The sequence below is a fragment of the Dryobates pubescens genome, chromosome 2, assembly GCF_014839835.1.
Source record: "Dryobates pubescens isolate bDryPub1 chromosome 2, bDryPub1.pri, whole genome shotgun sequence".
NCBI lineage: Eukaryota > Metazoa > Chordata > Aves > Piciformes > Picidae > Dryobates > Dryobates pubescens.
The window spans coordinates 38,922,301-38,944,389 of record NC_071613.1 but is presented as its reverse complement, the minus strand read 5'-3'; the positions used below and the strand labels follow the sequence as shown (position 1 = coordinate 38,944,389).

Below are 22,089 nucleotides of genomic sequence, written 5' to 3'. Positions count from 1 at the left end.
CCTATATCCTTGGGGGACATCTCCACACTTTTGAGAACCCCCATGCACCTGGAGCACCCCATGCCTTCAATGACCAGGTGACCTGCCTAGTGGATGAGAGGAAGGGTGTGGATGTTATCCACCTGGACTTCAGTAAAGCCTTTGATACTGTCTCCCACAGCATTTTCCCGTAGAAGCTGTTGACTCGTGGCTTAAACAGCTGTATTCTTCATTGGTTAAAAAACTGTGTGGATGGTGAAACTCAGAGTGTTGTGGTAAATGGAATTAAACCCTGTTGGAGCCTGGTCACAAGTGCTGTTCCCCAAGGCTCAGCTTTGGGGCTTATCTTGTTTAATATCTTTATTCATTATCTGGATAAGGGGATTGAGTACCCCCTCAGTGACTTTGCCGATGACACCAAATTGGACAAGTGTGTTGATCTGCATGAAGGTAGGAGGGTTCTGCAAAAGGATCTGTACAGGTTGGATCTATGGCCTGAGGTCCATTGTTCGAGATTTAACAAAGCCAAGCGCTAGGTCCTGCACTTGGGTCACAACAACCTCATGCAGGTTTGAGGATGAATGGATGGAAACCTGCAAGCAGAAAAGGACTTGGGAATGTTGGTTGACAGGTGTATGAACTTGAGCCAACAGGATGCTCAGGTGGCCAAGAAGGCCAGCAGCATCCCAGCCTTTATCAGAAATAGCCAGCAGTAGGGTAGTGATTGTGCCCCTATACTTGGCACTGGTGAGGCTGCACCTCAAACAGTGTTGAATTTTGGGCATCTCACTACAAGGGCATTGAGTTGTTGGAGCATGTCCAGAGAAGGGCAACAAAGCTGGTGACCTTACTGTGCTTTACAAGTACCTGAAAGGAGGTTGGAGTGAGGTGGGCATTGGTCTCCTTAAGTAACTAGCAATAGGAGAACAGGGAATGGTCTCAAGTTCTGCCAGGGGAGGTTTAGATTGGATATTAGGAAGAATTTCTTTACTGAAAAGAATGGTTAGGCATTGGAATGGTCCGCCCAGGGAGGTGGTGAAGTCACCATCCCCCAAGGTGTGCATTGTGGTATTGGGGTGATCGCTGGACTTGCCGATATCAGAGGGCTTTTCCACTCTTAATGACTTCACGCCCGGGGGGGGGAACCTCTACATTTCTGGGGGTCCCCCCATGCCCCAGGTACATCCCGCGCAGCGCCCCGGTGCACCCCTCTGCTCCTCCCCCGCCCCATTTTGGGACCGCCGGGCCGTACGCACGCCCCCAGCGCACCGCGGCTCCTCCCGGGGGCGGCGGGCGGGGCACCTCGTGACGTCAGCCCGGAGGGCGGGGCGCGCTTGCGCGGTCGCCTGCCGGCTCCGCCGCGGCCGGAACTGACGCGCGGGCGCGAGAGCGGAAGCGGCGGCGCAGGCTCGGGCGGGTCCCCGGTGCGCGCAGCGGGCTCGGCTCCCTCCGGCCTCGGCTCCCTGAGAGCCCCTCCCCTCCCCGGTACCGACATGATCCTGCTCGAGGTCAACAACCGCATCATCGAGGAGACCCTCACGCTCAAGTTCGAGGGCGCGGCCGCGGGGTAGGGACGGCGGGGGTGGGGATCTGGGTGGGCCTGACCGGGGCGGGAAGGGGAAGGGGAACAGGCACGGAGGTGGCGGTGCGGCGGACTGAGGGAGGGGCGGGGGCCATCGGCCGACGGGGGCCGTCGGCTGGCAGGGGCAGGGCGGTGCCAGGCTTCCAAGCCCGGCGGATGATGGGGTGGGTGGCGCCGTTGTAGAATGGGGGCCTGGGAGAGGATGAGCCGGAGCGAGACGGGAGGGAGCGCTGAGGCAGGACGAGGGCCGAGGGACTGGAGAGGTTGGGCTGAGGAAACTGATACAGGGACAGGATGGGGGCCGGGCGGTGGAGGTGCTGAGCTGGGGAATGATGGGGCTGGAGTGGGAGGGGTGGTGACAAGGCAGGACGGGGGCCTGGAGAATTCTGGGGGAGTGGCATTGAGGTGGGACAAGGAAGGAGAGCAGAGCTGGAACAGAATGGCAGCATGCGAGTAGAGAGTGCTGCAAGGAAGGCTGATACTGGAGGTTTCGGTAGGGGTAACCGAGTTGGACACAGTGATCATAGCCTGGGGCAGAGTGAAAGTCTGGAGTAGAATGAATTTCCGGGGCAAGAGGGAGCAAAGCAAGGCAGACAGAATTGGAGCGTGGAGTGGGGCTTGTGGAGGTGGTTAGTGCTAGGGCAGTGTGAAGATCTAGGGGAGAAAGGGAAGGTGCTAGAGTTTGCAGTGTGGAGGCAAGCTGGAGGTGGAGATGGGACTAGGGGTACACACCTGGAGGAGAGGAGCAAGGCAAGGAGCGGGTTGGAATGGGGAAGGTGGATTTCCAGGGATGTTTGCTTTGGGTAAAGAAACCTTCATTAGAGTGGACCCAGCGTGGTGCCAGCACTGACACAGAGTCGGGGGGGAGGGGAGCCAAGGAACAGGAAGCCTCTGTGTGCATCTGTAGCCTCAGCATTTCCCTTTGGGGTTGGGGAGCAGATTCCAGCCTGCCCTTCTTTGCTTTCATTATCAGGAGGGATGCAGGCCTGCAGCTCTGTGACAGCCCCTGGTGGGTGTCTTTCCACGGCGAGTGGGTTGGGGTGTGGACTGGTTTGCACCTGCATCTCTGGCTGGGACAGTTCAGTGCCTGGGGAGCCAGTGATTATTTTGCTGTGAGTGTTGCACCAGGGTTGTAAAGGTGCCTGTCTGAACACAGATTATCTTGGAAGAGAGTCCCTCTTGTAAGTGTCTTTATTTGCAGCCGAGCTAGTCGTGGGCTCGCTGCACGTCTGCTGGCGTCGATAACCATGCACCTTTGTACAGAGACAAAGCCTGGGGTGTTATCTCTGGGGTGGAGTCTCAAAGAGCACAACCCAAGCTGCTCCAGAAGGGGACACCCCAGGCAGGTGCCCTGTTCTGTGTCACCTTTTGCTGTAGTGGCTTTTGAAGCTCTCAGGCTTTTTTGTATGTGGAACTCTGACAGAGTCCATTTCTCCTGCTTTCCCCTCGTGGCTGATTTGTCGCCTGGCTTGTGGTGGATTTTTTTAATAAATAATAAATGTAAATAACAACTTCACAGGCTGCACTGCCTTGCAGGGTAACAGAGCTGCTCACAGACTTTTTATTCTTCTTGAGCCTGATGGTTTAATGCAACAAGTTTGCCCTGGGAAGAGAGTTGCCGGGTGACTGCTGTGGTATTGCAGCTGCATCCGTTAGCTAATGTTACGTGCAGCGAGGTTAATAGCGCCTGTCGGAAATGCTAACTTATCTCAAGACGAATGTGCATGCGTCCCCTGTTTGGTGGAAGTGTGGAGGTGGCAGTCTACAGGTTTAAACACACCTTCAGGCCTCAGCTCTGTGTGACCAGAGCTGGGGCTGCTCCCTCTGCACCAGCCTGCAGGCCCCCGAAGTTTCCATTTTGCTGTTGGGCAAAGCCTCACTTTTGCGTCAGCGCGCTTGCCTGGAGTACCAATCGTTCCCGGATCGATTCAGAGTGCAGCTGATGGTGCTCTGCTTCTGCCGCTTATCTGCAGCATGTTCTCTTGTTTAGATGTTGTTTCTAGATAAGTTTTGTGTCTGGAGTGTGTTGCTGGAGGAGAGGAAGTTACTTACTTCTGCATTTTCTTCTGTGTTTGTGCTGAGGCTCTCCTGTCCAGGCAAGCATAGGGCGGAGACAAAGGTCTGAGATGTACAGGGAGATGCATTTTTTTTCTCTCATGTTTTCCAGTCTTTTAGGGAATGGGTGTTGTGCAGTGTTTACTCATGTGAAATCTCCTTTCCCTCCAGCCCCACTTCTGGGGTCGATCCCGTAGTGCTGAGCCTAGAAGCTGGAGGGCATTTCATGTATTTCACTATTTTGTGATGGGTTTCCCAATGTGTGTCTTGGGGCTGGACACAGGACAGTCAGGTCAAGACCAGGCCTTGAAGGATTTAATGACTGGGAGGAGTGAGTTCAGCCCTGGGGCTGAGTTGGATTTGCATTACTTGCTCTAAATCAGGAATGGGGCACATGCAGTACACAAATATGTCCGTGGTGGCTGTCTCAGAGCCAGGTGTGTCTGGTGGTTTCAGCACCAGCATGGGAGTTGGGTGGGGTTTATTTCCAGATCCCTTGCCAGAGATTTGTTCTGTGGTGTGCACTGTGTCACTCTCTTCTGCTTCCCATGGTCATGCTGTGGTAATGAATGATTCAGTATGCTCTCTGCCAAACTTTCCTGGACCATCAGGTGAGAGATGCATTGTGTTTCACTGTATCATGTAGAAGGAGGTCACATTTAGACATTGGTATTAATAGCTGTTCATAATGTTACTGTCATATGTTAAAACCTTTATCAGCTGTCTCTGGAGTTCCTAGTATGGAAGGTGCGTTGACAGGGGTGCAGACAGAGACCAGCACAGGAGGCAGCACCTAATCTCTAAGAGCCCTCCCTCTTTGGTGCTTGGCAGCATCCAACCATAAATAGGGTAATGCCAAATGTAGTGTTTTTTGTGGGCAAAACCTGTGGAAATCTCACCTCCTTGGAAAGCCACCATTGAACTGTGATCTTTGTATTTAGATCAAGGTGGTGACAGGTTATGGACTTCAATGCATCTGGTTTTTTAATTTAATACTGTCATTTCTCATTTTCAGTCAACCAACCACATTTTTAAACAAAGGCCTAAAGCTACCAAAACCTGTTGAAATAACAACAGGAATTTGCTGCTGAAACTTTTCAAAGATCAAAATACTGTAGTGGAGCGATACCTGATCAGGATCTGGAAACAAGTGTGTTGAAATGAGGCAGGCAGCTTGTGAGCTTTTGTAGGTGTAAATAGAATAAACTGGTCTGTAGGCTTTTGACTCATTCATTTTGATTTGTAAAGTTGCCTGGAGGCTGGAGTCACATTTGGTGTTTCCCATTTCTGATAGAAATATGATGTGAGAGGAATGAGCTGTACCAGCTGGAAGATTTTGTTCCTCCTCATTACTTCCCTTTGCTAACCATACAGGCAGAAGTAAAGGCAACAATTTTAAGTGTGAAACATTTTGAGTATTGTCTTCTGTATCTGGAAAATACCCATTCAGCATGTTTAACACACAGGGAGGAGCTGCCGTCCCAAAACAGATTTACTGTCCAGTTTTGTCCTGCTCTGGTTTAACTGACCCCCTTGAAGGTAGCAGAGGGCTTTGTTTCTGGGGTTTGGCTTTCCAGCCATACATGGCTTAATTGCTGGTAAATTAATCGTCTGTCTCAAACTGTTGCTTAGTGTTTACCCACTGTGTAAAATAAGACCAATTGGCATCTCTGGGAACAGTGTGCCTTTTCCTTTGGCTGGAGTCACAGGGAAGAGAATCCCAAATTGAATCATTGGTTTCTTTACAGCCCTTAGTAGATACAAAACTGTAGGGCTTCATGACTGTTAGCTGCATAGGAAAATATCTGAAGCTTGAACTTCCCTGATGTGGAGCAGGAGCAGCTTCTGAGAGCAGCTGCACTTCTGTGCTTTATGGTATTTCCCATCTGTGGTTGCTGTGGTGCTTGTGGACTGTAGAGCTGAGACTTCAGACAGAGAGGCTGGCCACTGGGTGAAACTGGGTAGTATGAACTTCTTCATGATGTGGTGTGTAAAGTGAGTTCATTGTGAGCAGTCTGATTTGGAGGCTCTTGGGCAGGCTGGGAGGGTAGCAGAGCCTCAGGTTCTGCATAGCACCACCAAGAAACTCCCTGCAGAAATGGCTATGGCATTCTGTGGCTCTGGCGCTTCATGGGAGCTCAGCAGCCCCATCAAAAAGAGAGGTTGCTCCTCTGCCACCCCACCCTTCTTGCTGACAAGTGTTTTTGTGGCTTCAGGGGAAACAGGATTGGGGAAGTGACCTAGGTTAAAATTAAACAGGCAAAACTGGGTATTTTTAGCCCAGAGTTTCCTCATCCCATCCATTGTGCGAAGGCTCCTTGCTATGGTGCAGCTGTAGAACAGGCTTAGTGTCCTCACAAGCCCAGGCTGGAGTTGTACATCTCTCCCAGAACAACCTCACCTGCTGAAACTCTGCCTGACTCTTAGGAGTGCTTGTCTGATGCTGCTGACAGAAAGTGGTACCCTTGGGTTCAGTATGGCATGGGTGGCACTAGTGGTAAACCTTGGCTGTCCATGTTGACTGAATGTTGTATAAGTATAGGTGAGTGTAGCTCCTGGGCTGCCACAGTACATCTTGCTTCAGCCACCGAGGAAGGTGACCTTGCATTAATGGTGGATTGTGAACTAGCTTGCTTTGGACCTAGGTAGCGATCTGCTTTCGAGCAGTAGTGCAGGGAACAGGTGGGAAGAGCAGCCCAGATCAGCAAAGTGTTAGGCTTTTGCAGGTTGTTTCATCATTGCTTCAGCCTCAGTTTTTATTTCAGGTTCCCAAGAGGGACCTGCTTCATATTGTCCTCTGAAAATTGTTATTGCTGCAGCCACCCGTGCTTGACACCAGAGAAAAGTGGCTATCAGTTGCCATACTAAAGAAACAAAGCAAATGGTGTACACAAAATGAGGCTTTTCCCCAGAGACCTGCCATAGCACCGGATCACTCCAGCAAGGACTGCCTGCCTGTAGCTGGAATGGAGACACGTGAAGACTTGACTGTAAGCAGACCTACCCATACCTGTATGCTGTGGTGCCAGCCTGTGCTTTGTCTACTGAGAACCCCAATGCCTTCCTGTCGGGTCCACATTGAAGGAGAAGCTTGGCCACAGCGGGGTCACCTAACTGAGAGAGGAGAGCTGGCACACGTGGGGGCTGTCTTATGCTGCTCAGCATCACCCGCCTGATGGAGCACTCCTGCTTGAGTTCGTGGTGGGTGTGCTGCCAGAGCCGCAGGAGCTCTTTGCTTTCATACACTCCCGCAGCTTACGCAGAGCAGCTTTTGTTAGCTGAGCAGGGCCCAGGAGTGAAGGAACTGTTAAGATAATTTTAGACATTGCTCATAATTTTTTTATTGGGTGACCTTTTTGTAGCAAGAGCCTGCAGTCTGTCACTGAATCTGGCTCGCTCTCTCTCTCCAAACTCTGTGTCAACTCAAGTGATGCAAAGGCTCTGCTCAGAGGTTTAAGCTTCAAAGTAACCCCCTTTCTTTTCTTTTTTCCGTCTCCTCTGGGGCAAGAGATTAGAATATCTGCATGCCTGCAGCTTTTAAAGTGATTGCCATCCTCCTTTATTTGGTACAGGATGTAATTGTTCTGTGGGAGATGCTTCAATACAGTTGTCAGCCGAGTTTGCATTTCGGTCTGTTTAATACAGAATATGAGGACTCTGTACAATTACAGTCTTTATTTTTCTGTTCTTGAATTTGTTGTAACATATGGCTAAGAGCCTCTGTGGCCTGAGAATGAAGTGGGGAAGTTTGGAAGTTGTCCGAGTCAAAATTGAGGCAATGTCGGAAAAGAAGATTTGCTATTGCTCTTAAGTGCTCGCTGGCATCTCTCCATGGGCACTGTGGCTCTGCATGGAGGTACTGCTGGGCTGAAAAATAGGATTTGGAGCTGGGTCTGTGTTAGATAGAAGGAGCATAGGAGCTGCTTGAGCAGGAGGAATGCAAGAAGACATAAAACCTGTCAGGGCCTTTTGCTGCAGAGGTCAGATAGGATTTAGTGTGGATTTGACTTCAAACCTGATAGTTGTTATCAGAAACCAGACTGCTGCTGCTGCCATTTTAATGTCTGAGTTCAGGCAGGGTTTTGCAGAAAGAGAGAGGAGCCATTTCAGTTATTCCTAGTGTGAGCTGGTTTTATTGTCTGTTTGATGCAGAGGGTAGCGAACAGGGAAGGTTGCTGGGGGAGGCTATAGTTCAGGTAACACTGGTGGTAAGGAGCTTGCAGAGGTCCCAGAAGCTCTCTGCCTCAGGAGCAGATGTACGGTCTGAAATCCTCTGAGCATAGCCAGGCTTAGTCTGCTTCTCAGAGACTTGAATTGTGGTGGAAGTGAACCCAAAACAAGCTCCCAGCTGCCCAGAGCTCCACTTTAAAGTAAAACACAAAACGAATGTCTGGGATTTGCAGTCACTCTGTGCCGAGGTGCTGAACTACCTATGCCCACCACGGGCGTGGATGGGTCTCACTACAGAGGCAGGGGACAGAGGCTGGAGCATGCTAGAGCAGGCAGAGCTCTTTGGGATCACACCAGTAACCTGATGGTACACAGCCCACAGTGGTGCAGCCCTGCTCTCAGGCCTGCTGTGCATCCCCGGCCTGAAGCCTTCGCCCACACAGGAGCAGAGCGGGCTGGGAGGGCTAAACAGAGAGAGGACGTGCTGTGCCTCGGTAGGGTGTTCAGCACATCCCTACTGCTATTTCTGTTGGCAGAAGATGGGGTTGGTGGAAGGTCGAGGGGAAGTAATCACATTTGTGAGACTGGCGGTGCCATTGCTCATCAGGAAGCTACAGGAGGCTGGAGGTGAGAGCTGCTCTGCTTTCTGCCTGGGGACTTCTTGATGACAGAACAAGAGATGCTTTTTCTGTTAAGTACTTTTAGTAGCCAGGATAGTTGCAGTGAGGTGAGACACAGAAATAAAAAGAAGCACTTTGAACTTCAGGGTTGTAAGGCTGATGAACTGTGAAAGAACAAGAGAGTTCACTTTGTTCCCAGTTACATTTCTGATACGCTTCTCTGTCCTCCTCTGGGCCAGCCCAGGCCTGAGCTACTTAGGTGTGTGCCAGCCAAGGCAGAAAAACCACCCTGCAGTAGATGACAGGGCTGCTGTGGAGCTCTGCAAGGAGCTCTGTATGCAGCTCACGTGAGCACTCGCTTCACTGAGGCTGTGCTGGGAAACAGTTGAATATTCAGCACCCAAAGTTCTGCCTAGTTACCTGCTTTTGCCTTAAATATCTCCTCTCCTCACCATCCCTAGGTACAAGAACCAAGCCACATGGGAAATCAGTATTAATATAAATAACTACTCTAAAGAATCGTGCTTGTGTGGCGAAAGGTTCAAAAATGGGGCTGTGTCAGCCATAAGCTTTTGTGTACAGAACAAAGGCTCTTGTGCAGAGCCATTAGCTGACTTCGGGTACATGGCCTCCTGTGGCTCCTTAAATACCATGGAGAGCAATCTTACTGCAGTCACCTGGGGTACTGGGTGAGCGAGCAGGGAATCGTCCTTCCTCAGCAAAACCACTCCAGTGTTAGCCGTCTGTCATTTGCCTCCCTGCATTACTCTTGCTCAGAGGGAGATCCCTGTGTTTGGAGGCTCTACTGGGAGCTGGGGCTCCAGGAGGCATCAGCTCCCTGTGTGTGGGGAATGGGGATTGAACAGCATAACTGTGAGAAGACAGAACCCAGGTTTAAGGATGCATCCTTTTTAACATTCCTAGCTCTCATGTGCCTGACTGTGCTATCTTTAAAGCTTCCTACATAGGTTTCTGTTTTTATAAAAAATCTATTCTGGCATCCAAGCTGATTCCCAAGTCTGAGTGTGGTGCTCTAAAAGGAGAACGTGTCTGCATCAACTGACCGAGTGGGATCAGTGGGATTTTCTTCTGAGTGGTCCTCAGTGAGCAGAAGTGGCTTGGATGTGGCTTGGGTAATTGTTCCCCTTTCCAAGAGCCTGAGCTGAATATGCAGCCAGGGGTGCCCTGTGAGCTTCCATCTCTGGCCCAGCTGGGAGGCAAAGATGAGAGCAAGAGAGGTTGCAATAGAGTTTAAAGGTCCTGTCTTGGGTGCACTTGCACTGCTTCTTCTAAGTGTGTGGATTTTATCTTCAGCAGGAGGCTCTCTATCCTTACTCACAAAAAGGGCTGTTGCTTTTTGCAGGTAGTAACTTTCAAGAAGCAGCAACACTTTGTCATTTCTTCTTAGGATATCTGGATGGGGGTTAATTACTCCCTTTCCACTCGAGTAAAATGTTGTTGACCCAGTGCATGGTCTGGGATCAGTGCTGTTCAGCGCCATGGTCTCCCTGCATTGCCCGTCTTGAGTTTTAGCACATCGTGGAAGCCAGGAGTGAGGTCATCTGTAAAAAAGCTGATTGAAAAACTTTCTGCTGGGTGGGGTCAGAAATCAGTGAAATCTTTCTAAGAATATGGGAAAGGACAGTAGAAGACTGAGTCATTGCTTCCTTCAGCTTTCTCAGAGTTTGTAGCTGTTACCCAGCAGTGTATGTGTGCATGGACAGGGCCAGAAGGTTGAAGCTGGTCACTGTGCAGCAGAAACACAGTGAAGATCACAAGGCTACCTCAACACTGGCTTTGGTGTGGGCAGTTATTTCAGTACATTGGTTCAGATGGGTGTGAATGACCTGGTTTAGAGGCTTCATGTCTGTTAGCAGAAGCATTTGCCTGTACTCTATTTCACAAAAGTAGCCAGTATTAAACAGGTATGCTGTGCAGCAGCAGCAACAGGCTGATATTTTTGTCTTGTTCTCGTTTTCCACCCCTGCTCTCAGCACTGGAGGTACTTTTCCATTGCTGCCTGTTGAAGAATGGCCTGTTAATACCAATCCCCTTGGAGCTGCCAAAGTAGTTCACAGAATCACCAAGGTGGGGAGAGACCTCAAAGATCATCAAGTCCAACCTGTCACCAGTTATGTGGTGCCAGTCACAACAAAATCCCTTTGCAGAAGCAGTTAGATCTTTCACAGACCCTGTTCCTCTACAGATCATGGGCAAACTGGCAAGTAGAAGTTAAGATATTAGATCTTCATGCCCACAGCATAAGATGCGATGTGACTTTGGCGCATGAGGTGTTCTTGTTGCTGACCAGGAATTCCAAAGACCATACTGGGCAGTGTTAGAGTAAACCTAGATCTATAGTTTTTCCTGCAGAAGTGGTTGGCATAGTGTTGGAGTATTTTGGAAGAGATGAGGAGGTGGGGGAAGGGGATGAAACATACATCTGGAAACTTTCCTTCTGTGGTTTGCTTCTAGCCCTGAACTTGGAGAAGGAAAGAGCCTTACCTGTGGGCGAATGATCCCAATGTGTTTGCAGAGCTCTTGTTGATGGTGAAAGGGGCACTGTGTCAGGAAGGACTGCTCAGCCTCTAGGTCCCTTCCATGAGCTGGTATTGCAGGAACTTACAAAAGAGCCTCTCCCCAAACCTGTATCGTGGCTGTTCCCTACAGAGATGGCGCTCATTAAAATGAGCTCCTTAGTGACAAGTAGCTTCTCAGACATTTCTAAATGGAAATCTGTGACCTCAAAATCTACTAAGAAGCTACAAATAATAACAACCTCTGCCAGCTTCAAGACCTATTTTTATCATCTGGGGTAAAACTGATGCTTCTAGGAAGGGGGAGAGGTCCTAACATCTCTTGTTGAAGGTTATCTGCAAGTTGAACAGCAGGAGATTGAAGGGTTTTCAGGCAGAGCTGCTTGTGAGAAATAAGGTGTTGTAAATTAATCCTCTTTCCTACACAGTTTGGAGGCTGCTATTTGAGCTTTCACCTCTTTTTTTTTTTATCTTCTAGGAATAAACCAGAGGCAGTAGAAGTAACATTTGCAGGTAAGCTCCACAACTCCCTTGACTTCTCTGGAAAAAAGGGCTGGTTCAAGTAGTCTGCCTATGGTTATGCCTGGTGTGTTCAAATTCACCTGGTATGGCTGGGTGGAAAGTAGAGTCACATGGGCAGATGGTATGGACACCCTGCAGCATCCCCCAAGCTGGGGCTTTGTCAGCAGCCTCGCTGGCTGCTCTGTCCATCCACCTTCCCCAGGACTTCACCCGCAGCGCTGAGTTCAGTGGTGGCAGTGCTTTGTTTGGAACGTGGGTGCTGCATAATTGTTTTCTTTTACTTTTGCTGTTCTCCACTCCTGCCCTCAGTGCTACTTATTATTAGGTCTTTAGCACCATCTGGTCTGGGTTGTTAGAAAGCTGGCTTGGGGTGACAGGCAAGATGAATTAATTGCCTGAAGTTTGCTCTCCAGGATGAGAAGTGCCTGGGAAGTTCAAGTGTTCATTCAGCAACTGAATTTTTTGCTACTGTTTTTAAGAATGTGTAAGCTGCATGGGGAGGTGGAGCTTGCTAGGTAGCTGGAGGGTTGCATTTCCCTGCCCATTCTGCAGTGAAGTGTGAGCTGTCTCAGCAGGCAGTGTCTGAGCTGTCTTTGCTGGCAGAGAAGTTTTCTCCTCCAGGCCACAGCTCTGGCCCAGTGGGCACAGCAATCGCTTTCTGCGTTGGCGATCCAGAAGGCTGGTGTCTCTGCGTGTTTGTGTCCTCATGTGATGAAGGCAGATTTCCCAGGGATGCTAAATGATGCTAGACTAAAGCCTTCTGTGATGGACAGGTGTCAGAACTGTTTCATCCCTTTAAATAATAACAGGTCTCCATCCATGACATTACCACTTTCCTTAATGGCACATTTTCTTTTCTAGAGTATATGTGAGAGCTGGAGCGGGGGGAACAGTGTTGCTTTGTGCAGTTCCTAGAACATGCAGGGAGAACATCCCTCAGAAAGAGGAACTGGTTCTTGTTTCCTCACGTTTCTCTTGCTTGCTTCATAGACTTCGATGGAGTCCTTTACCATATTTCAAACCCCAATGGAGACAAGACAAAAGTGATGGTCAGTATTTCTCTGAAATTCTACAAGGAACTCCAGGAACACGGTGCTGATGAGGTGAGTGAACATCTCTGGCTTAGCATGGGCAATGTTCTTGCTGTATTCATGGATCTAGCATCTAACTCTGCATCTTTGCTAAAATCTCAGTGCTGCTCAAAGGAGCCTGTGCCAGCCAGGAGTCCCACTTTCTAGAAGACAAGGGCAGAGTGTGCTCACACTCACTTTTGAATAAGAAGTCATTTTATGTGACACTAATTTAGAAAGTCCAAGTGAGTGACCATATAGAAATAGTTTCCCTGACTGATGTGCTGAGCCCATGAATGAAGGAAAAAAATCCAGAGTGCCATGGTACTGCTCTTCTGACTAACCACACTTGAGAGTGAGTGATGGGCTCCTGCTGTGTGTGCAGCCTTTGATCTTCAAGCTGGTTCCCTTTTTGCTGCTGCTGTGTGAAGTAGCAGGTTCAGTTCCTCTTGAAGGGGCTGGGGCTGTGGAGGGCCATTTATGGTAGAAAGAAGGAGCCTCTCTGAGCTGTGGTTGGGTGGTGAGGCAGGAAGTGTGACTCAGTTCCTGAGTCAGTTTTCAAATCTCCGCATGGTAGCAAACAAGATTCTTCAGCAGGGTTTTGCCTCTGGGTGACTGTCCTTGGAGGAACACAAGGAAACTGCTCCATAAGCTGATTGTGAGGCTGGTGATTTGAACCCAGAGTGAATTACTGCAAGCTGCAGTCAGAATGAAACTGAAAATATGACTGGGTGTCCTGCTTCCATGGTTCCTATATGTAGAGCTTTCTAGGAGCAGCATTGCCTGCTACTGAAGGTACTGCTGCTGGCAAACAAGAGTCAAGCAGCCCAAATGGTGGACCCCTCCTAGTACATTTAGCAAGGGTTGGTGGTATGGTGTGTGATTCCAAGAGAACCACTGTGTGTGAGTGGCTGACACCACTGTGCACCAGCAGCCCCCACAGTAGTGGCAGAAGGCAGCTTCCCAAGGTTTTAGAGGAAAATGGGATGTCTGTAGGACTGCCTTGAGAGTGCTGAGTAGAAATTGCATTTTAAATCACCATTTAGCAAACTGTTGCCTTCTGTGCTTCCCTGGAGATGATGGAGCTTGTTTTACTCTGCCTTTGGTGAAACCCCACTGTGAGGAGTGCAAAGTGGGGCTCTTGCTAGGGCAGAGCATCTCCCTGGGCCACTGCAGGCAGGCAGGCTTTCTATGGAGAGGAGGTTTTGGCATGCAGAAAGCCCATGCGTCCTCTCTGTGTGATAGTGGGTGTCATCCCAGGAGGGCCACCACATTGTTATGTTCTTCTCTGTAAAATACCTCCTGTTCCCAGCCCCCTCATTGACACACAGCTATGGCTCAGTTGGAAGTTGCCAGTGATGCAAAATTCAGCAGTGATTCTGTTTCAAGAAAGATTGTTGCTGTGCTGTAGGCGGCTTCACTTCTGGGAGGCATCCAAACTGCCTGGCAGTCTCCCCTCCATCCCCATCTGTCCTGTGCAATAGGCTGAGACAGGGCAGGCAGCTGCCCAGCCACACTGTGCCTGACCCCTGCTCTGAACTGGCCTTCCTGCAGGGAGAGGGACAGGGCACACTTTGCATCTGCCTTGGAATGGGAAAAAGGTTGTAGCCCCTGGATCTGTTGTCACAAGCTCTGCTGACAGTTCTCCTTTGAAGGCATAGGGTGTATGGAAGGGGTTTTCTTCCCTGTGCAAGTTGAAGGACTAGCAAGAATGTAAAAAAGTTCCAGTTCTGAGTGCTGTCCTGCAGGGTCCCCTGTCAGTGTGGTTCAGGGAGCTCTGCCTAGAGCAAGAGCAGCCAGTAAAGCTACTAGTTGGTGTCTTAACATTTGTCTATGTTCACTTAAGGCTGGGGGAGTCAGATGCTATAGTGATGTTTCTAAAGGGAGACCAGCCATAGCCTGGGCTGTGCAGGAGGAAACAACTCTGACAGCCTGTGCTCTTGATGTTTCATTTCTTTCCTAGGTCTTGAAGAAAGTTTATGGAAACTACTTGGTAAATCCTGAATCAGGTAATGCTGCAATAACATTTACTCTGTGTCTGTGAATGCAGTTCCAAAATTATTTAGATTGCCTCAGAAATGACCAGATTAAGGCTCACTGAGTTTTCAGGAGCTCAATATCTGGGGCTTTCTGTGCATTGAGGTACCTGAGCCACTGTACGAAAGGTGGATCAGGCACCTCAGGGCTGAAATAACTTTGCTTGCAGCACAAGCTGTAACTCTTGCTGCAGCTATCCTCCAGGAGGCTTCTGTTCCTCACGGCTGGGGTCTTTGTTCTTCTCTAAGATGCTTTGTAAAACACAGGAAAACCATGGTTACCTGTGACAGCATCTCTTCCTACTCACTGCAAAAACTTGGGAGCAGCTCAGGCAGCACATGTGTCTGGGAGCTTAGGAAGGAGCCCCAGGGACGTTGCCATGGCCACACAGAGAGTTCAGGCACAGCTTCTGGCAGTGCTTGGAGTGGGAAGCACTCACCCCTGGGGCTTTTGGGAGGGCTTGAACAAAGGTGGGACTGGAGGTGTCTCTTTGTAGAAAATGTCTCTGGCTTCATTGGGGCCCTGGGTAGATTACTAAGATTTGTGTCTGTCCCTCCCCAGGTTACAATGTCTCTTTGCTCTATGACCTGGAAAACCTTCCTGCAGACAAGGACGCTATCGTGCACCAAGCTGGCATGTTGAAGCGCAACTGCTTTGCTTCGGTCTTTGAGAAGTATTTCAAATTCCAGGAAGAGGGCAAAGAAGGAGAAAAAAGAGCTGTCATCCACTACAGGGATGATGAAACAATGTAAGTACTGAATAGCATAGCATAGCATAGCATAGCATAGCATAGAATAGAATAGAATTAACCAGGTTGGAAAAGACCTTTGAGATCATCAAGTCCAACCTATCACCCAACACCATCTAATCAACTAAACCATGGCACCAAGTGCCTCATCCAGTGTTTTCTTAAACACCTCCAGGGATGGTGACTCCACCACCTTCCTGGGCAGCACATTCCAATGGCCAGTCACTCTTTCTGGGAAGAACTTCTTCCTAACATCCAGCGTAAACCTCCCCCCTCCCTTGTGTCCTCTTGTTCTGGTTGCCTGGGAGAAGACACCAACCCCCACCTGGCTACAACCTCCCTTCAGGTAGTTGTAGACAGCAATAAGGTCTCCCCTGAGCCTCCTCTTCTCCAGGCTAAACAGCCCCAGCTCCCTCAGCCTCTCCTCACAGGGCTTGTGCTCCAAACCCCTCCCCAGCTTTGTTGCCCTTCTCTGGACACATTCCAGCAACTCAACATCTTTCCTAAACTGAGGGGCCCAGAACTGCACACAGTACTTGAGGTGTGGCCTAACCAAGTGTTCAAACCAAGCATGGGAGTCAGGTAGGTGGTAATACACTGTGTGCTCCTGCTCACAGCTGTAGGCTGTAGTGGAAATCCTACTGCTCTGTACTTGGCAGAGTAATTAATAAGGGCCTGTCCTCAGCTGTCTGAAGTATCCAGTGAGTGTAATGCTCATCCCTCGGGCCGCAGGGATGTTACATAAGAGTGTCTGTTAGTGGCAGCACTTGTGGCTGCATGCAGGAGGAACTGGCCCCTCCCAGCAGAAATGTTTTGCTCTCTGTAACTACTGTCTCAAGGGAGGAGAAATGTTCAACAGCCAGGCCTGTGAGTGGTTGTTGAATCTACTTGACCTTGTCACGTGGTTGCTTCCTTATCCACTTGTACTTCTTAGCTCCTGTTCACAGCTGGGTTCTCCTCTCTCACCCACCTGCAGGTATGTGGAGGCAAAAAAGGACCGTGTCACAGTTGTGTTCAGCACAGTATTTAAAGATGATGATGACGTGGTGATTGGAAAGGTGTTTATGCAGGTATGGAAACTGAACTATGGGGAGGGGATCTGATCATCCAGTCAGGTGCCTTCTTGCTTTAAGCAGCAGTGCCAGACAAGAAGGCATTGGGCTGAAGGGAGCTTACAGACAGTTTAATGTACATAAATGCTTTGCAGGGCTCCACAACTGCATGGCTGCTCTGGGATGGAAGAGCCATGTCAAATAGGCACAGGCACTGAGTTTTCTAATCCAGGCTCTTGCATTGGCATCTCTTTTATTGATGATCTTGCTCATATGGTCAATCAAACACATTAATGTGTTACAGATGAGAAACACCATGGTGAATATTTCTATTTCAAGGCCCTGCAGCGCAGCCATCTGAGGAGCTGAGCATGTTAGGGAGGCTGTAGAGGCAGAAGGGGTGAGGCAATGTTGTGCCATGCCTGGGATGGTGCCCAGGGTTGCCTTCACCTCAAAGTTTGTTGCTGCTAATGCTCAAATGCTGCAGCTCAGTGTGGCTGCTCTCACATGCCTCAATGGGCTCTCAAATTTGAGCTTTGCAGAGCTAGGAATTTGCTTAGCTTGTGGGCTTGCCCAGTACTTCTGGACTCGGATACCATTTGCATGGCCATGTAGCCGGGAAGCCTTCAGAGGCCCATAGGAAACATTTATGTTAGCCACTACATGCAGCCCATGGAGACTGAGACATTGGCTTACAGCTGGGAATGCTCAGTGCATCCTGGTACCTGTGTTCATCCCTGTCACAGGTCCATCTAGCTCTCACCTTGTGTCTGATGAAGGACCTGGGCAACCTCCTGAGCAGGCATGCCTGTGGAGTGTGGCCCTGCAGGGTGTTCCAAGGCTAGAGGACCTTCACCCCATCTGTTCATGCCATGCTGCTGACAGGCTGGTGAACAGCAAGTCACTGGCCTAGGTGACTGGATACCAGTTTGCCTGTGTTGGGAGTCCTTAGAACAGAATATGTTGATAGGAATCTTATCTTGTAGTTTGCTCTCTGTCCTTTACCTACAGGCAGGGTATCTGCTCTGGCTTTGAGCTTTTCTCTACCAGCATATCCCACAGCCTGGAATTCAGCTTTTAAAACAGGAAGGGAGATATGAGGTGAACACTACAGGGTTCGTGAGGCTCCCAGGGAGCAGGGCTTCAAGGTAGTGGCTATCCCAGAATCTCAGTATCCCAACTTCTTGGTCTTTACAACAGCAAACCCTGCTTCTGCCCAGCCACAAGAACTTCCACTGAGTCAGACTGGCTTCTTCCCTCGAGCTGTTACTCTTGCATAACAGAGCCCAGCCAGGCATGGTGGCTGCTCACCTGGGCTCTCACGGAGAAAATCTGGCCATTAACTAACCGGTGAAGTCGTTTGAACCATTTCACCCTCTGGCATAAGCAGGCCAAAATGCAAGCTAATCATTTCATCAAGGAGAGCTTGGTGAACTACTTGGTTCTCTAAAAGGGACATGGATGCTCCTGCCCTTCCCAGGGTGACCTCAGAATGGAGCAGAGGCTGAAGGTGGCTAATGATGTGAAAGTGGAACTAAGGGTCAGTGAGGCATAGGGAAGGCTGCCCTACCTTGGGACAGGAGAAAGGTGTCTAGACTTTCCCAGTCCCACAAAGGGACAGTTCTACAATTCCTGAAATGCTGAGCCAGTTCATTTCATGTGATGTGTGAGTTGCTGTCAGAGAGGTTCCCTGGCAGAAGTGATCTCTCTGCCTGGTGATGTTGTTTCAAGGTGCCGAGAAGTCATAGGAGAAGCAGGCTTTGCATACAAGCTTCAAACCCCATAGATGACTCAATGCCTAGGCAGTCTCCTGGTAGGAGATGCTTTCTCAAACAGCAGAGCCTTTATTCTAGGTGTAATGAAGACATCACAGCCCCTTCTGAGAATTTCCTTTCCTCTGGGGTGATGGGCACTGCCTGTGTTCACTGGAAGCATTGATGGTGTCAGCTGTTTCTAAGGAACTATGCTGCCCCGTGTGCTTCCTCAAACTGAGGTGTTCCTTCCACAAGACATCCACAGCAGAAAGTGTGATGCTGACAGCTGCCCCAGATGAGGGGCTGCTCTGGGGCTCTGTGTGAATTTGGAGCAGCCATGTATTCTGGTATGGTTTTGCTGGGGAAAAGGATTGTTTGGCCTGGTTGACTCAGGCCCCTTCAGGGAAGGCTGAGAAACCTGCTTGGGTGCTGTGTGAGAGTGGGGAACCCCATTTGCTTTCCCAGTGTGGTGTTGGGAGTATTCCACTGGGATTCACCTTCACTTTGTCTTCCTCAGGAGTTCAAGGAGGGTCGCCGGGCCAGTCACACAGCCCCACAGGTGCTCTTCAGCCACAGGGAGCCGCCCTTGGAGCTGAAAGACACAGACGCGGCCGTTGGTGACAATATTGGCTACATCACCTTTGGTAAGCAGGCCTGGGGACACCTGGGAAGGAGTGGTTCCTGCTGCTGAATGAAAAACAAAAAGCAGTTCACCTTCTCTTGAGTGTTCAAGTAGGAGGCTGAAGGGGCTCTGGAGCTGCATTCTGTGTAGTCTGCCCCTTTAGGTGTGTCCCTTTTGGCATCAGATCACCACAGCTCTGCTGTGGGCAAGGTGTGGAAGCAGACCGAGAGCTATTTAGTGTCTGCCTACAAAATAAGTTCAGCATTTGGGAGCAAGGGAAGTGTGGCTCTGCTGTGATATTGTGGAAGCTGTGAGTTTCTTGAGGGTGTTTCATGTGACCATATTTGTACCTTATCCAGCTGTAGGCACCGGTGCAGAGCTTGATCAGCTGAGGCAATGGGGGAGCAGGGCAGTGAGCTGTTTCTCCAGTTCTGCCTCTTTGCTCTGGGTCAAACACTTTCATGTCTGATTAACCACTTTCCCCTGCCTGCAGAGGTACTAACCTGCTAGCAGTCATTGCTTTCTCCTGTGCAGCAGTGCTGAGGGCTGAGCTGAAGAGTCCAAGCCCTGCTCTGTTCAGAGTGAAAGGTCTCTTACAGAGAAATTGGGAGCTACGGTTGGATGTGCTGTTAGGGTGTCTCAGGCCAGTGTTCCTGCAGTTCACAGCTCAGAGGTGGAGCATAGACACTGCAGGGGAAAATGAACTTAGCACTGCCTTTATTCCCTGCTGAGAATGGTGCCTTGAGGTTAGGGCAGCTTGTCCAGCCACAGGAGGGCCCATCTAATGGGACAATGAGTGAGACTTTGATCTTGTCAGACAAAATTTCCCTGTTACCTCACAGTCCCAGGTGAGATCATCACCCAGCCAAAAAGCCCTTGGATCTGGGACACTTAAGCACAATGCCAGCCTGTGGAAAGAATGAGCCACCAGGCCTCTGCAGTAACCATATCTGACTTTGTCATTGGGCTGGCAAGATGCCAGGCAGAGATCCACCACTGATTTCAAGATCCCAGGGCAAACTGGATCTTGAAATCAGTGAGCAGCCTGATTGCCCTTGTCTGCCTTCCAGCTCTTTCCTGATCGCTTCTTCCAAGACTGATGTAGCATCATGCAGTTTCCTACAGTGCTGTCATCACTGGGCACTTGACCTCACCTGTGTCTTCCAGAGTGCACAGCTATGTCTGGGCTGCTGCTGCAGATGTGGCAAAACACTGCAGACCCCTGCAGTTAAAATCATGGGTGCTGGGGGTCACTAAGGGTTTGTGTCACCTTCTTGCAGTGCTGTTCCCCCGTCACACCAACGCTGCTGCCAGAGACAACACCATCAACCTGATCCACACATTCCGGGACTACCTGCACTATCACATCAAGTGCTCAAAGGTACCAAGGGGACAGGGCTGGGGGATATAGGGTGGCTTCAGCCACCTAACCTGGGTGCTGCGGCAGAAGGCCACAGGGCAGGAGTGCCCCCTGACACCGCATTAGGGTCTGGCATTGCCCCCCAGTCATGCAAGTGTGGCAGATGAGCATCATCACCTTCCCCCTGCTCTTTGATGCAGGCAGTGCCTTTTTGCTTCCCATCCTAGCAGTGAGGCTGGATTTTTCCCTTATGGTTTCCTTTCTTTCTGGGAAGAGAAAGGAGGGTAATTGTTCAGAGACCTGGCTTGGACCAGAGCTTAGGCAGCGGTTTTCACCAGTGCCTCCTGAACTCCCTTCACAGCACCATGGCTGTGCAGAGCTAGGTGTTCTCCCAGTAAGGGGCAGAAAGACCCCAGGCTCCAACCCTGCATCCTGAAAGCTGAGCTGGGAAGACAGGATCCTGATGTGTCCCCACTTTGTCCTGCTGAAACACAGGCCTACATTCACACGCGTATGCGGGCGAAAACATCCGACTTCCTGAAGGTGCTGAACCGTGCCCGGCCGGACGCAGAGAAGAAAGAAATGAAAACAATCACGTGAGTACCAGAGTGGGGTCCAGCTCTCACAGCTTCCCTGCCAGCCACCAGCCTGGCACACTCCAGTCTGAGGAGGACTGGGATACTCTGGGTGTGGAGTGACCAGGGCCTCATGTGCTGACAAAGGGGCTGTTCCACAGCGAGGTGCTTGCCTGGGTGACCGGGAGCAAGAGACTGGATCAGGGAATGCTGGCCTCCCAAGGACCACTGTGCTCCCTTTCATCACACTCACTTTGTGTCTCGTATGTCCTCTGTAGGACCTGGGTCTGTGGCAAGCCCCATGCCAGCAGGTCTTTTGCAAAAGGCTTGTTGTACATGGCTCTGCGAGCCCTGACATCTCCGCTGTTCTTGAGCACGTGGTGGTGTTTGTGGGGCTGGTGTATTAAAGCTGGCTGATTCGCTCTGGTGGCAGCTCCAACTCATGAACAAGAGTGGCCACATCCTTCATAGGGGTTTGCGGGTGCTGGCTCAGGTTAGAATCATAGAATTGGGGGTTGGAAGGGACCTCAAGATCATCTAGTTCTAACCCCCCTGCCATGGCAGGGACACCTCATACTAGATCAGGTTGCTCAGAGCCACATCCAGCCTGACCTTAAAAACCTCCAGGGATGGGACTTCTACCACCTCCCTGGGCAACCTGTTCCAGTGTTGCTGCCTGGTATATCTGCAGCTCCCTGGACCCCAGCTGCCTGTGGCCAGCAAATGGCTTGGGACAGGAGCACTCCCAGGCCACTGTGCTGGCTGGTTTGCTCTGCCTCGTGAATAAAGCAACCCGAAGCGAAATGGGTGGAAGAGAGCAGTCCTGTGAAAGTGTTTCCCTCAGGTCCTTCAGCCTTTGCTGATCCCCGTATCAGGCACAGCCCGTCCCCGTTGCATTCTGCTGCGGGGCACCAGCATTGTTTCCTCTGTAAAACCCACCCCCTCCCCACAGCCCCGCGACCCAATTCTGCAGCCACGAGTGCCGCAAGCTGCGGCGCGGCGGCGCCTGCCTGCCTGCGCCCCACCAGAAGCCCTGTGGCCGCGCCGGGGCGCCCCAGAACGGCGGAAGGCACCGCGCTGACCTCTTTCCGCATCCTTTCAGGGGGAAGACGTTCACGACCCGTTAACGCCAGGGCCCGGGAGGCCGCCGTGGAGGACAAAGGTCGGGGCACTCGCTACCTGATAATCGTAGCTTTTAATGTTGCACCTCTGGGGGCTCATAAAGGAATTCAAGCAATCGGGGTCTGTTTGTACAACAGTTGGGGGAGTAATCTGCAGAAACGAGCTGTGCTTGCGAGGACTCGATCGTTCCAAGAAACAAAAACCTTAATTCCACTTTGATTGACTTTAATTTCCTTTTTTTTGTTGTTGGTTTTTTTTCCTGGTTGTTTTTTTCCCCCCCCCAC

At 50.4% G+C, this 22,089-nt stretch overlaps 1 protein-coding gene across 1 annotated transcript; it reads left to right on the top strand.

Annotated features, from left to right (window-relative positions):
• The first annotated feature begins 1,367 nt into the window (after positions 1 to 1,367).
• Positions 1,368 to 22,047, top strand: ARPC2 (actin related protein 2/3 complex subunit 2). Its single transcript, XM_054175762.1, has 10 exons — positions 1,368 to 1,546; positions 11,422 to 11,456; positions 12,456 to 12,568; positions 14,499 to 14,544; positions 15,134 to 15,320; positions 16,297 to 16,390; positions 18,644 to 18,770; positions 20,029 to 20,129; positions 20,604 to 20,704; positions 21,786 to 22,047. The coding sequence occupies exons 1-10, from the start codon at positions 1,473 to 1,475 to the stop codon at positions 21,808 to 21,810; spliced, it is 903 nt and encodes a 300-aa protein (XP_054031737.1). The 5' UTR covers positions 1,368 to 1,472; the 3' UTR covers positions 21,811 to 22,047.
• Positions 22,048 to 22,089: the final 42 nt, after the last annotated feature.